Below are 15,915 nucleotides of genomic sequence, written 5' to 3'. Positions count from 1 at the left end.
GGATGGAGGGCTGAAAGTTGACATTTCAGAGTGAAAATGAAGCCCAAAGAAGAAAAGCTGGTAAAGAAAAAAAAAAAAAGCTGAATTTAATAAAGAGCCTGAACCAGAAATCTAGACAAAAAGGGCATATTTCAACCATTACAAAGTGATGCAATCTCTATGGATATATTATCACAAGAAATGTGACAACCCTCTTTCAGGCTAATGCTCCCATTATACACACTCTAGTTTGGGGGACCATATGTTAGAGAGGAAGTGACTTCCTATCATCTCTCAATTTAGCAATAAATGTGCATGAGCAATAAAAAAACCCACACACATATACACCCCTCCATATCAGAAATAAAACACAGAAGGAATATGTGGGACTTCCTAACCCCTTAATCAATGTTATGGTCAAAATGTGTGGGACTGACGAGGGGACCCACACCCCTTCTTGATATTGGGGATCAAATGTTTGGGAGCATGACGATTTGTCTAAATCCCACATTCACCTCAATATCTGAAAAATATACATGACAGGGGTAAGGGATGGTGCAACTTCCCCATAACCCCACCCCTTAAACACACACACACACCAAAATACTGGGAAAGACATACACCCAGCACGCCCATACCCACCATTCACACACCCCTAGCTTGAGACTCACATTTATAAGGAAAGCACACAACTCTCCTCCCCCTTCTGTCAGGGTTAACGCAGATCCCTGGGGAAAAGAGAAGGGGGCGGGGGGTGGCTCTAGTGTTAACAACCCACTGGGGATAGAATTTTTTTTAAGAAAATTAAGAAAACTATTTCTCCTCCCCCTCCCCATAATCTCCTTCCCCCCGGTTTTATTTCTTTGCTGTTTTTTTGAGTTTTCTCAGAGGGAGGCCGCATCCTTTCCCCCACCTATCACCCCCTTAACAGCCCTCACCCTCACTCACAACCCCCACCCCACGAAGGTGCCCGTAGGCCAAGCGCCTACTACTAATAGCCACCCTCACACTTCTCTTCAGAAGCTTCTAGAAGAGCCTCTTCCCATTCTTCAGCTTGCCACCTACACAGCCAGAACAGCTAGAAGAGCTAACTACCATGCGCAATCCTCCCGCCGACACCCACTCAACTCCAACCATGCGCATCTCTACTGCGCCTGCGCATGAAGCTACACTAGTAACGCTCTTCCTCCCGCCCCGTTCCTCGCCCCGCGCTTGCGCAGTGAGGGGGCTACACGAGCATACGCTACCTGCGCTATGCCTGCTGTATGAAAATCCCTGCGTTCCCTACCTCACGCGGATACGCTAGTGTGACGCGCCCCCCAGTACTGTAATGGCGCCAAACTGTCTCCGTTTAGGCGTGCTATGCACGCGCAGGATTCCAACTGTATTCTCCCTGGCAGAGCGGGAAGGGTGAGGGTCTAAGGCGCTATTGGAAAAGGCGGGAGAGGGGGCGATGTGAGGCAGGAGAAGGGGAAGGGTGCGAGGAAGGTGTTGAATGTTAGTTGTTCCTTGGGACTTGGTCTAACGCTCCAAACGGCTGCCACAATCTTGCTATGCTAAAGGAACCTGACACAAAAATGGCCCCTCATTGCGTTCCCGCCCCCAGCCATTTTACTCCAGCTCCTGCCGCGATCAACAAAACAAAGCTTGAAAAAATAGATTTTGTGACTGTATCAGTGCAAAAGAGTAAAGGAGTATTATGTAGTGCTGTACTGTCTTCCATGGTCAATGAGGTAATCCCCTGCATGTCATCTTTGCTGCATTTCTTCTTCTCACAATTCATATTAGTATACAGATGAACTGCAATTAGTAAAGTAAAGGGAACCAGATAGATAGTGTGGAAGTGATGAAGGTCTCATGATGAAGCTGATCAGTTGTAGTATAAAGATTTTTAAATTCTCTTATCTTCCTAGCACTCATCTAATTCCCCTCAAATGCTAAATTATTGGTTCATCATTCTGTGTCAACCCCCCAACTATGAGTCCCTCATTGCTTTCACCCTCTTCCACTTCAAATACAAGCTTCTTGTGCTTATCTTTAATGCCTTTTACAATTAACCTACTTCTGTAATCTTATTACATTAAGTCCCTAACCCTCCTCTCTGACTCCATCACTGGTATGGACGTATCCTACCGTGGCCCCGCTGGTGACACACCTTCCTTATTTTCCCCTTTCAGACTCCCCCATAATTCCATGACAGCTCTTTTGCTTTCATAATGCTCCTCGTGGAAGATACTTTATTACCAAAAATAGCTCATATAATCCCCAACAAAAAGTATTAAACATAGTTCACTTCCCACACGCAGTGAATATAGTCCTTAAAACCCCACTCTTTCCAGCAGGCACACCCAACCAGCCTCTCTGCTGAGAGGCCCTCCCATACCATTCTCCAGTATCTTCCACCACTTCTAGGCTCCTTTTCAGTTCTCTTCTGTCCCTCTGCAAGGACAGCCCCCGCATCCCCACCCCTTCCAGCAACAGTGAACACCTCTCTTCCTACAGCCTCTCTACTGGGAGATCATCCTCAGCAAGAGAGTATCCCTTACTCCTTCTGCCTCTCTCACTGTTTCCCTGAGTCCAGTGCTCCAATATGGAGGTATCAGGAGATAAGCTCCTCCACTGTTCTCCAGCCCTGAGCTTCAAGTCTCCATCTTTGATGGCAGCAAGCAACAACCTCTTGCTGCTCTCCAGCCTTTTCCCAGGAATCAATCACAGCTTCCTTCCAGGACCTTCCATAGTTCCCCTGGTCTCTGGCAGTTCTCACCTGCCTTTTTCCTGACTGAATCAGTCTGTGCTCAACACAACCCTCATCCACAAGGTCTCTCCCTCTCCAGTGCCCAACCTGCCCTGTTTTAAGCCCAACTGAGAGGTGCACTGATCCTGCTTCCTCTTAAAGAGCCAGTGTCACCCTCTGACAGTCTGCTTCTTTCATGCCAACCTATGTGCACAGATCTCAGTCCCCAAACTAGTCCATAAAGCCATTACCCTATCCTTAAAAGTCACTTTTACTGAAATGCCTATATGACAAACTGCCAGGCAATACCAGCTAGATAGACGGACATCTGCTATTTTCTTGGGTTTATTTGTATTCTAGATGTAACACAATAATAAAAATTAAACATTTCAGCATTTTTGCATCATTTTACAGGTATATGTTCAATGTAACTCTAGTAAAAACAAACAGCTATTAGTTCAGTGCCTGAAAATTTAGCTATAAAGACTTTTGCCACTTTTAGTGGCTAAACAAAAGTTTAAAAAACAAGCTCAAGCTAGGGCATTTAAGTGACCACATATGCAAAACAAAAGAGCAGAAGCAGGTTGTACCCGTCATTCTCCTAATACTGCAGTGGTTAAGAGCTGAAATAGCAGACGACACTAACCCACAAAATCTCCCAATTGCCACTGTTTCTTCTTCCTCTTGTCTTCTTGTCTAGCAGAGGTGGTTTGAACATTTTCAACTTTTTTTGTCAATATATGCTGTTTTGCGAAAGCCAAAACATTTCACAGAGATTTATTGATTTTGATTAAGTTTTGACAGTAAGGTCTCAGAGACCCAGAGTGGACTCCCTAGTCACTTACAATTTGAAAACCTGAGCTTTTTGATCTGAAAATGGAAGTTTCAACAATTCTGTTTGTGAAAGTGTTCAGAAAGTTTTGCTTTTGTTCTAGTCCAGAAGAAAACCAAAATTTAAACCCTCAAAAGTTGTCATGAAATGGAACTGTTGTTCTCTGGCGAGCTCTACTGTCTGGGGTCTAGCTCCTAATTATCCTCTCTTTTCCCTTTTATGTACAGCATGGAGCACATTTACATAGATCTCATATCACTGGGTCTTCCTCTGAAAACTCCACTTGTAAAAGAAAAGTAGCAGATGAACAACAGTTTGGGAGCTATGTGAGCTGTATTCCCATACCATGAGACAAAGATAGCAAGGCAAGATACCATCAGTATAATAGTCAAGGAGCAGATGTGGGATGTTTGAGGTAGGACAGTAATGTTTTCAAGCCTCTACATTTTCCTCTTCAGTTGTTCATACTGATATATATGGTAACATTAATTTCTGTATTCTCAGAACTATACAGTAAACCGTATTTTCATCTTTTAAGTTGTTCAAGTCTTTCATTTAAAGTAAATATGGTACTAAATAAAGGGAATGACTGCTGTCAAACCAGTCCTTAGATCGTTAGTTCTTAATTTGGAAATAAACAAATTTTGAAGGAAATAAATCTCTCAAGCCTCAGTACACCTTAAGTAATACAAATAAAACTAATTAAAATAAACATTTATTGAACAATTATATACAAAATATTGTTGGCAAATAAGTTAACTTAATGAACGCATGTTGAGATTCCTAAAGATGAGAGTAGAAAATGCAGTCATACAATGGAAAACTCCCTCCAATTACATTTGTAGACACATTAACATATTAGTGTGATCCAAAAGATATCTTTTGGAAGCAGAATAGAAGAGCTAGCTAACTTCTAAGTGCGACAAGAATATTTCAGTACTCAATGAGAAAAGGGAACTGAATTGTTCAAGGGACATGGGTTACAGACTAGTCCACTTTTATGACATACATTGGCAATGGCCAAATATCATTACCATAAAATGGCTCTTTGGTGAACAACATGAATTAAGTTGGTAGTTTACATCAAGTTCTCAGTGAACATATGTCCACATCAAAACTGGCACATTTGTTCAGTTTCAAAGTACTAAATATATTTGAAGTCTGAACCCTTCTCTTACCCAAAGTAGCCTCTCCTGATCTTGTTTGAGATACATTGGCATGGCAACATAAAGAAGCTTGTACTGTTGATGCCCATGATGTACCTGACCTGTTCTTTGGCAAATGAAGACTTCAGCCTCCAGGGCTAACCACTTAGCAACTGTCACAAAGGACTAACTGCACTAAAATATATAAAATTTGATACATACGGAATTTAACAGAGATGACATATTATAGTCTGCTATTGCAATCTGCATTACTTCCCACTATATTAGAGTCAATCTTTAGAGGATTGATGTGTTTATATTTTGGTTGGATATTAACATGGACAGTAAGATTGTTAAGGTTTTGTATTACAACTCGGTGAAGCTTACTGTCTTCTTTCATTAGTTCTTCAACCTTCTTATCTGTAGACAAAAAAAGTTTCTTTTCTCCTGTATAATCTGGATCTTTCGGATACAGCTCATCTCCTGAAAAATATTAAGTTTTAATTAAATACTTTTATTTTTCAGTGATCTAGCAATTTTTAGGATACAAGCTACTTTATTATCAGTATTTGAAAATGAGTGGAAATGGAGTTCAGAGTACAATCAGATTTAAAAGAAAATTGCTTCCAATCTTTCCCAAATTTCAAGATGGCCATGAAATTCCATAATAGCCACCAGGAATGTAACACTGCAGGTTCCAGATGTTGCAATAAATCTGGAATCTAATGGAACATTCAAGTTCAAAGGCAGCTTTTTCATATAGTAAAATGTATTTATTTTTTCCATTACATACAAATAAAGAAATATCCAAGAACCTCACGTACACTAATGAATATGGTCTCAGTGCATCCTTGACATAAGAAATTACAGATTATAGATGGACAAATGAAGCAGAGATTAAGTGACTTTCCCACTTTACACAAGAAGTTGTGGCAGACTAAGAACAGAAAGCAGATAAGATTAACCAGTTTTGTTTAAAAACTGATCTTGGTGGAAGAATCTTGTCCAGCCTTTTATGGAGAGCAAGTGTAATATGATGAAAATATAGAAAGGAAATTAGGAGACAGAAGACCAATTGTAATAAATAAGAACATTAGAGAGGAGATGACCAGAAAAAAAAAAACAACAAGAAGCAGAAAATAGCAACTAAAGATACAATTTATGCCCTTTTGCCAAAAAATAAATAAAAATAAAAAAAAGCAGCAGAGGAAAGGACGTAAAAACTAAAATGTTTAAATAGGCAGGTAGTAGCAAGAAATGAAGATATTAAAAAGATGGACTAGCTAATAATCACTCGGGATACTGCAATGTTTGGGACTCTTGCTTAGCAGGGATCAGATCCATTGCCCAATAAGGCCAGTAGGATGGGGCTATAACTCATCCTGCTAGCTAATAATCACTCGGGATACTGCAATGTTTGGGACTCTTGCTTAGCAGGGATCAGATCCATTGCCCAATAAGGCCAGTAGGATGGGGCTCATCCTGCAGGACTCATCCTGCAGACAAAAATGAAAAACAAATAAAACAGTCGTATCCTTCAGCGTGAAAAGTATGACATAATTAAAATATTAATGATTCCCACAATACCCTGTATGAGAGTTAACACATGTTGACAATCTGATTAAACGTAGAAATTACCATACTGTCTAGTCCAGTACCCTAAGAGTGGCCAATATCAACTACTTCAGAGGAAGAAACCCTGCAATAGGTTTGGGTAATGGGATAATCTACTCTCAAGGAAACTTTTTTCTGGATCCCTAGTAGTCAGTTGGCCCCAAAGCTCAAGGGTTTATATCCTTTCCAATGCTCTTTTATGGTAATAAAAGCTCTTTCACTTGGTTAATTTACCTGGTAACAGCTGAATGTAGCCATCCGAAGCCGCCAAAGTAACGGGCATCCAACGTTCACACCCTTCTAAAGCACGATCAGAACCAAACCTATGCAGGTCACAAAGTGAAGAAAAGTTGCACAGCCTACATAATTCATAGAACTGAGGTGGAGCAAAGCATATTTCTTGAGACTTAAAGAGTTCAAGAGCTTCTGGAGGGGTTGACCACTGTAAAAGAAAGATAAACATGAAATATTATTTTCTTCTTGATCTCTTTTGGTGAAATTCTATCAATTGCATAAACCCTACTGAAACCCTTAGCAGTGGATAGGAAGGCCTTGTGTGAACAACATCTCATCTGAACAGTTTACCCTATTAGCATTCTGGATTCCAAAAAGAGGTACAATTTTCAGTGTGTTGCCCGTAGATTTAGACTGAACTAATATAAATGTGAAATGGAACTGTATTGGTGAGTTATACACACACCAAAAAAACACCCACACACAACACAAAGTTTCCAAATGGTAGCATTTTAAAACATTTCTTCTACAAAAATTTTGATTTTTTTTTAAATGCATAAGACACTTGAGGATTGCACATAGGTGTGCCAAATATGGACTTCAATTTTGTTTTTAAAAGGGGATATTAACTCTGGTTTCAGGGCATAATAAAGACTTCCATTGAATAATGCAAAACTCAAAGCAAACTCAGCTACAGAATTGCTACAAATGCCTTCATAATTAAGTGAAAATTTACCTCGAAGCACTTGCTTCTTAGCCAAGATGAGTATGCAGTTTTCAGAAATTAGAAAAACCAGATACAGAGCGTTAACTTCATGTCAATTGTATTTTCTATATGTATGAAATTCTTCCATTATCACCCAAATGTTGGTTTCATGTATCAAGACTATGGTGTGTGGGCCTTTACTGACACACCTTTCCCTCCATATTCTTGTGAATGACGTCCACAATAAATTTCTGATATGATATTGGACAAAAAAGTAAAAAAATATATATAATCAAGTATTAACTTGTTCAAAACAAGTTCTCTGATGTTTTAAACTTTGGTTTGTGTTTCACTGTATGTAGTTTCTATCAGAGATAAATACTCACAAAGAAACATTGGTAGTGTCAAAAAAGTGTAGTGAATTTGTACAAGGGACCACAGTTATTCGACAACCGTCTCTGTCTTGAGACCACCCCAGAGTATGCCCAAGCATATAAACATTCAAGGGTCTCATCCCACTAATACTGCATAATGTGGGTGTATGATGGGTGATTGTAACAGGAGGATCTGCCCCTTTAATACTTCACGGAGCAGCCAACCCCCCACCACAGAGAAAATCCCAGAGACAGATTCTAGGAAGAAACTGAAGCAGCTGATTAGCATCTCATGACTGGCCCACACTCTCAGCTGGACAATATAAAGAATGGAGTTCCATAAAAGGGTAGGATTAACTAACCATCCAGTGAAAAGAGCAGGAGATGACAGGCAGGCAGTTCTTTTGAGCCCCCTGGGGTTGCCCCTACCCAGTAGCTACCGAGCGCAGAAGACCCCAGTCTGAACCCCTGTCAGAGTGTTATTTGTGTTAGAAAAGCATGCAAAAAAAGTTTCCCTCTTTGTGGAGACAGTAAACATAGCCCTGAAAAAAGCGACAGAAACCTAACAATGGACACGGCTGACTGTCTATCCCCAGCAAGTGACTAGGGCCGCCAGTATACAGTCATCTAGAAGCGGGTCACCTTTTGATGGTCTTCTGTGGTTGATGTATTTATCCTCTGGAAGTCTAACATCTCCTACTAGTCGCACGGCATGTGGGTGTATACCGGTTAATCATCTAAAATCCAATCACCTCCTACCGTGTACAAAATATGTAATATATAGTAGGTTTCAGAATGTCAGTAGGTGTATGGACAGCTGGAATCTGGCAGATCAACTCCAAATGGTGCTGCACAAGGGTGCAGATTACAAGATGTACAAGGACGTCTATAGGAAGTCTATTTACATAATCACCTAGTTGACCAGCACTATGTCGGAGGTATGAAGACACTGGGAGGGAGGGAAGGAGGAGAAATGAGTGTTGCATAGGCATAGCTCCTCCTGGGCCCTCCCTATAGTTTCCATGGGATGTAAGGGAAGTATAGGGAAAGACAGAAGGTGTTTGTGGTTATGAAACCTTACCTGGAAGCCTGTCACCTCCTGCTCATCCTGCGACGTGTGCGGAGGCCGCTCCTCAAGGCAGCACAGGTAGAAGGCAGTGTCGTAGCGCCGGTCCCCCCGGCCAGCCCTGGGCACCGGAGTCAGCCAGTTGCCCCACTCGTGCAGCGCCCAAATGTTGGGGACGCAGCGCAGGTAACGGCAGAGCTGTAGGAAGCAGGCCGGCTCCTGCTGCACCCGTCGCCGCCACTCGGCGAGCTCCGGACCCGACGGCAGGTGGTGCTGAGGCAGCAAGCGGGCCGGGCCTGGATCAGTGGCGGGGCCGGGGCCCGACACCAGGAGCAGGATGCCCGCCTCTTCGAAGGTCTCCCGGATGGCGCAGATGCGGAAGGCCACGTCCCCCGGCAGTGGCGAGCCAAGGTCAGCCCGGTCGGTGGCGAAGACCGGAGCTCGGTTACCGCCCGGCGGCGACGGCCGCACGGAGCCCAGCCCGCAGCGGGGCAAGGCGGGCAGCAGCCCCAGCCAGTCAGCAGAGAAGTCGGCCGCCTCCAGCAGGCCGCCTGGGAAGACGTGGGCGCTGGGCAGGAAGCCGCTCCGACGGCTCCGCTGCAGCAGCAGCACCTCGTAGTCAAAGGGGCCTAGTAGGGAGCGCACCGGCCGCGCCGGCGCCCCGCACCCGGCAGCCAGCAGCAGCGTAGCCGCCTCTCGCCAGTGCCGCAGTTGCGTGTTCATACCGGCATGGAGGACAGGAAACGTGGTGGCTCGGTGCATAGCCACCGTCCCCGTGTACTACCTACCTCGGCTCCATCGCCCCCAGCCTCCTGGGAGGAGCCACTACACCTGTGAGGCTTAAGCATGCAGCTTAATGGACAAAAACAAGGAGGAGTCCTTGTGGCACCTAGAAACTCATAAGGTGCGCAGCAGGAGGAGCACCGTCAGCACAGCGGCAGCTTTTTTTTTTTTTTTTTTTTTGCTTCCCTAGAGATGGCCTTGGGGGTGCAAGATCCAAAAAGTTTGGAGACCACTGTATAAATACATAGTACATGAGAAGATGGGAGTTGCCTTACCAAGTGTGGGGGGGTCAGTTCTAATGAGACAATTAAATTAAAGTGGAAGTAGGCTATTATTACATGAGGAAAATTCACTTTTGTAGTGGTAATTGAGGTGGCCCATTTCAAACAGTGGATACAGACTAGCTCAGCTACCACTCTGAAACCTGGCTTAATGGACAGCGAGTAGATCAGTAACAATGCCAGTGTTAAAAACAATTAAATTCCGACACACATGAATATAATCCCCAAAGACAGTGGTTCCCAAACTCATCCAGCCGCTTGTGCAGGGAAAGCCCCTGGTGGGCCGGGCTGGCTTGTTTACCTGCCGCGTCTGCAGGTTCGGCTGATCACGGCTCCCAGTGGCTGCGGTTCGCTGCTCCAGGCCAATAGGAGCTGCTGGAAGCGGCGGCCAGTACATCCCTCGCCAGCACTCATCAGCGTGATGAAGGCAAATCAGAAACCGACAATAAGGAACGCGATAGGGCAAACATTTAGACAGGCGAGTAGTCTAGTCTCCATGTGCAGAAGCTTAGGAATGCACAGTAGTGCATGAGAGTCAATGTCAGTGAAACTTGTATGGTTGGTGCAATGAAATGGAAAAAAAAAACAAAACAATCTGCATTTCTTGAGATTTTAAACCACCATGATTACAGTAAGAAAACCAATTATTTAATAAAAAATCTAGCCCAATGACAAGTGGATGTGAAAACCTTGAGCTCTGAGTGGCTCTATTTCTTCTTAACTATTATTTGCTCCTGACCTCCCTAACTCCAGTAGCTGGAAGTCAAGTTACACAACTTTCTCTACTATGTCACAGTGAAACATAAACTATCCACAGGAATCACATCTACCATTGAAATACAGCTATTTCAAGGATGAAACTGCATTTGTTAACAGAAAGTGAAAAATACTTACAGAACTGCAGGGAGGATTTAGAGAGATGGGATGAAATTACCCAATTTGGAACATAACCGGTGTTAATAGCCTATTTCCTACTTTTGCACACACACACAAAATACTGTGGGATCTTTAATAAGCAGAAGTGATCAGGACTGAGGTTTTACATTTCATCTGAAGGGTGGCATATACAATGCTAGAATATTGGTTCAATAGTGTTTCAGAGAGAATGCCACCTACTAAATTACTAATGCTACCTTCTGATGCATCTTGGAGTTCCTTATAGGTTTTCCATAAGTGGTGAAGTAGTCCAGTGCTGCCTAACTTGTGAGTTCATTATTTACAAGAGCACAGCACAAAGTAACATGGCTGCAGGCCATGCAATACATTTTACTTGTAAAAAAAACTTCCTTAATACGTTAACACAAAACATGTTGAGAGGAGTCAGTCCTCAGCTAAAAGAAGAATAAGGCTTTAATAAAAGATTTAAAGAGAAGTGGCTCCCTGGTTCTGAGCCAGGGTATTGGGAGAGTTCCAGTTACATGAAGCAGCAGAAGTGAAAGTGCACTCCAAGCATCCTCTCCAGTATCCTCTTTGCTAGCTTTGTGACACTAAACTCTTTAGAAGAGAAAGGAATAAAATAAAAAGAAGACTCTAGTTAAGACCATCAGCTTGGAGGCTACTGAAACATACTAGATACTGACAAAGCATGCAGACCTATGGAAGAAGTAAGGCAAGATAAACAATTATTAAATAGTAAAATATAAGAGATTCTTTTAGTGGATCAGATACTCTACAGAAAATGTACATCAAGCCCAAAGAAATTATATTTTTTTAAATGAGGTTAAAAGAAAGTGAAGCTTCCAAAATCAAGCATTCAAAAATTCGGAAATGCCAGAATTAAGGTTGCCCATGGAACTTTAATTTGGCCCCTTTGTGTATATGCGTAATGGCATAATCTTTAATTACTTGATCACAGACTATTTTTCTAGACCCATGCTTCATTCGATTAATTACTTACAGGCATTTCCTATCTTTTGAGTGCTTGACTTGACAACATTAACATTCTTTTCACAATTTTTTTATGTAACATAATTATAGGAGGAACGAACAGTGATGCCTACATTTAGGCAAGCAAACATTTTTTCTTGGTGATACATGCCTTTTTCTGAGAAGCTTTACTACCTCCATTGTTTGCAACCTGGTTTTGATCTTTGACAACAGAAAAGCCCAGGTGCTTTTTGTTCATCTCATGAAATTCTATTCAGATTTGGCAGTTATAAGCTGTTGTAAATCACTATTTCCTTACTGTGTCTTATGTTTTTAGAATTTCATTTTGTCAGCATGCAAAAACCCTGAACATTGTAAGGCCAGAACATAGCTATAATAGCTGCACCATACACTATACTGGGAACCCCAGGGAGCAGAAATTCAACACAGTTGCTGTGAGCAACTTTGTAACAGTGGGAGAGAGAGACCCAAGTCTGGTTCCCCTCAGTCAGCCTGTGGACCAGTGTAGGCTTATGCCACACTGAGCATTCACAGAAGCTGGGAATAGAATATAGATGTCTAATATAGCAGATTGTTGGTATGACTCTCATCCACATAGCCATGCTGCCTTTCAGAACTAACCTACTGTATGTTTGTCCTTAGATATGCTATCTGTAAAAGGGGGCTACTCATTCATTGTTAACCTACTGTTTCAGTGTGCTCAAGGGATGAATCGGGATTGTTGCATATTGTTGTTCTTTGTGGGAATCCTGCCACATTTGCTCTAGAAGTTGAAAGTGTGTGAAGAATGAATCAGAGTACTATAAGAAGAGAAAGGATGGGTTTATGGTTTAAGGCTGGTTTAATGACACAAAGAAGAACTCAGTTCTCTCCCTGCTTCTGCCACAAATTTCCTTTATGATGCTGGACAAGTTACTTAAACCAAATTTTAACAGGTGGCCACTAAATGTATTCTTCATTTTTCTAGGTGCTTGAGATATGTAGGACCTAACTTTCAGAAATGCTACTGAGGACTCACAACTATAACTGAAGTCAATGGGAGCTGTCTACTTAGTTCCACAGGTAATGAGGCAATGAGATCTGGAGGAATGAGAACAAGGTTGGGAATCAGGAGATCCAGAATTCTCATTTTGATACTGACTTTCTGTCTGATCTGAGACATAACTCTTAGTCTCAGTTTCTCCATCTGTAAAACGAGGATAACAATAATTTCTTGGCTCCCACGGATGCTGTGAATATAAATTATTTAATGTTTGTGAGGCATTCAGATACTGTATTACAGTAATGAGCACCATGAGAAAATTAATTCATTATAGGATTTGGATGGTGTTCAGTAAGTAAGGTGTGAGGCTATATATTGACCAACAAAGATAAAAGGGAATATTGAACACATAACTCAATCATTGAACATTCCCTCCAACTGAATAAGACACAGGTTCTGTGGACAAATAATATATGGTCATGGAATGACTATCATAATGCATATGCACCAGTGGGCAGAATTAAGATTGCATGCATTCTTAATTCTGGCATTTCTTTCAAAGGCTTGACTTTGCAATCTAAATAACTTTATTTTAGGATTTTTGTATGTGGTTTATTTAGACTTTTCAAAAGCCTTTAACAAAGTCATTCACAAGAGGTTATCAAGCAAAGTAAGGAGTCAGAGAGTGAAATACTGTCATGAATTAAAAAGTGATTAAAATCCATAAAACTAGGTAGGAATAGACAATCTTCAACACTGCAAAAAGTTAACCCCAAAAGAGCTGCCCCAAACATCAGTACTAGAAATTATATTTAATATAATCATCAATGATCTGGAAAAGGAGGAATAATGAGATAGCAAAATTTTCAAATGACACAAAATTATGTAGATTAACCAAATATTCAAAAAGGAATTAACACAGCTAGATGAATGGTCAGTCTGATGGCAGATGAAATTCAAATAACATACACTGGAGGGTAATAGTCGAACTACTCAGAAATGTTGCTGAGTACAAAATAATCTGTATTCAGTCAGGAGAAATAACTGGGCATATTAATGAAAACATTTATTCCATGTATCCCCCTGATTTGTTCTTCCTCTCTCTGAAATAAGAAGTTGTCCCCAACACATTCCAATAATTTATTGGAAATTTTGTATTTTGCTGTATGGCTTTTCCAGCAGATGTCTGGATAGCTCAACTCCCCGGTTACTACCAGGTCTTGTATTTGGGATAGTTCTGTTATTTGTTCTCGAAATTCCTCTTCTACCTCCTCCTCCTGATTTGGTGGTCTAGTATATATCCCTACGATGACATTGCCCCTATTTTTTCCCCCATGTTATCTTCACCCAGAGACCTTCAACTGATTTGCTTCTCACCTCCTCTTGGATCTCAGAACAAGTGTGTATGTTCTTTATGTACAATTCAACACCTCCTCGATTTTTTCCCTGCCCAGACTTCCTGAACAAGCTATGCCCTTCTATACCAGTATTCCAGTCATGAAATTTATCCCACCAAATCTCTTTGAGGCCAGTTAGGTCATAAGTTAGCTTGTGTACTAAGACTTCCAATTCTTCTTGTTTATTCCCCAGACTCCTTGCATTTGTGTATAGACATCTAAGCAGTTGAGCGGATTCCCCCACAAATTTCTCACTTGTTGCTCCTATACCTTATTGTAATTTACCATTTCCTCCACCCCCAAACATTTAGTCATCTGTCAGGCTCTTTTATACCTACCTGTGGGCTTTTGTCACCTATCCTCTTTGAACCTGGTTTAAAGCCCTCCTCACTTGGTCACTAAGTCAGTGTATGAAGTTGCTCTTCCCGTTCTTTGTTAGGTGGACTCTGTCTCCTCCTAGCAGTCCTCCTTCACAGAACAACATCCCATGGTTGAGGAAGCCAAAGCCCTCCTGTTGACATCATCTGCACAGTCATGCATTTATTTCCAGGATGTATATATCCCTGAATGGGTCTTAACTGCAACTGGAAGGATGGACAAAAACACCATCTAGGCCCCTGACTCCTTCAATGTCTGAGAGATCTGTAGTCACTACTGATATGCTTAGGGTCACAGCTGGCAGTATCATTAGTGCCTACATGGATGAGCAACATGGAGCAGTGGTCAGAGGGCTGGATGAGCCTCAGCAACCTTTCTGTAACCTCTTGGATGCAGGCTTCAGACTCACAGAAAACCTCCCAGGATATCTGGTCAGGTCAGCAAATGGATGTGACAGAGGATGGGTGCCTATTTGTGAATCTTCCCATCCATGTCTTTTTTTTTTTTTAAGCCTCTCTTTGTCAGTTGTCCAAATTCCTGTGCCTGGTGCTGCTGACCACCCAGTTTACTCCCTTTCTAGGTGAACTTGTAGCTGTGTCTGTGCTGTGTTACAGTGCAGTATTTCCTCAATTAATTGTTGCACACTCTGAAACCTTAAATACTCTAAATTCCACAGCATGCCAGTGTGCACAAAACAGGAATTTGGACTCCATTGTGCATCAGAGTGCACAACAACAATTCAATGGTGAGATGCTGCAAGCTGCAGTTGGGCGTAACAGGCGCAGCTGGGCTACAAGTTCATCTTGGTGCTAGGGTGGCAGACTGCAGAGCACAGAAGGTCAGCCAGCTGGCTGATTATACTAAAATTGGGACAAAACACCAGCTTCAGTATAATCAGCCAAGCCACAAAGCCATTCCCCACCTCCACAAACACACACATGCAAAACCAGGACATCTGGTTACCCAGGCCTCTTTATTTGTACTCCCTCATCAATGATAATGATTAGCATCCTAGGCAGTGGGAGTTTAAAGGACACCCCTGTTTTTGATTACTGCTGGAAGACATTTTGATTCTAAAATCAGAGTTCAGATGACATTTCTTTGTCTTTTGTACTCTTATTACAGTTATCTATTTTTCTCTAGAATGTAAATCTTATTAGAAAATGTGCTACAGCTTAAGAGCTGATTTTAAATGGTGAAATATTAATAAACAAGTAAGGTCTTCCTAGACTTAATGTGCAGTGGATCTAGATTCTGCTGATCAAAGATTCAGATTCAATTATGCTATATCATTCCAGTGTAAAAGCATTTTTAAGCAGTGAGGGCTCATGTATAGATAATGAACAACATCATTTCCAAATCTGCAATATAATATGCCAGCATATTTCTTATAGGCAGCTGTCTTATTCTGGCAAAAATTCAACATTAATTTCTGGAACAGGTGGTCATTATTTCATAACACATCCCCTGAGGAAATTCTGATAATGGAAAACAGTGTAGATCATTTTGTCATCTTATAAACT

At 41.8% G+C, this 15,915-nt stretch overlaps 2 protein-coding genes across 4 annotated transcripts in view; both read right to left on the bottom strand.

Moving 5' to 3' along the window:
* Positions 1 to 1,072, bottom strand: part of TDRD12 (tudor domain containing 12) — a 120,578-nt gene extending 119,506 nt beyond the window's left edge. For 2 of the 3 annotated variants that reach the window (XM_048816635.2, XM_075118410.1), the window contains exon 1: positions 651 to 782. The gene's annotated coding sequence lies outside the window, so the exon portion shown is untranslated. Of the gene's footprint in view, positions 1 to 650; positions 783 to 987 lie in introns of those variants that run through there. The other variant, XM_075118409.1, reaches the window with a different exon arrangement.
* Positions 1,073 to 4,244: 3,172 nt separating this feature from the next.
* NUDT19 (nudix hydrolase 19) lies at positions 4,245 to 9,554 on the bottom strand. Its single transcript, XM_048870717.2, has 3 exons — positions 8,700 to 9,554; positions 6,539 to 6,746; positions 4,245 to 5,173 (listed from the first exon to the last, which is right to left on the bottom strand). The coding sequence occupies exons 1-3, from the start codon at positions 9,444 to 9,446 to the stop codon at positions 4,935 to 4,937; spliced, it is 1,194 nt and encodes a 397-aa protein (XP_048726674.2). The 5' UTR covers positions 9,447 to 9,554; the 3' UTR covers positions 4,245 to 4,934.
* Between the last annotated feature and the right edge of the window lie 6,361 nt (positions 9,555 to 15,915).

This window comes from Caretta caretta, chromosome 12 (genome assembly GCF_965140235.1).
Source record: "Caretta caretta isolate rCarCar2 chromosome 12, rCarCar1.hap1, whole genome shotgun sequence".
NCBI lineage: Eukaryota > Metazoa > Chordata > Testudines > Cheloniidae > Caretta > Caretta caretta.
The sequence above is the reverse complement of the archived record's forward strand: the minus strand, read 5'-3'. Positions and strand labels throughout refer to the sequence as shown.

Coding starts and splice junctions, on each gene's coding strand:
- NUDT19 (XM_048870717.2), bottom strand. CDS start 9,446: ATGCACCGAGCCACCACGTTTCCTGTCCTCCATGCCGGTATGAACACG. Junction 6,747..8,699: donor AGGAGGTGACAGGCTTCCAG/GTAAGGTTTCAT, acceptor TTTCTTTTACAG/TGGTCAACCCCTCCAGAAGC. Junction 5,174..6,538: donor CTACATTCAGCTGTTACCAG/GTAAATTAACCA, acceptor AATATTTTTCAG/GAGATGAGCTGTATCCGAAA.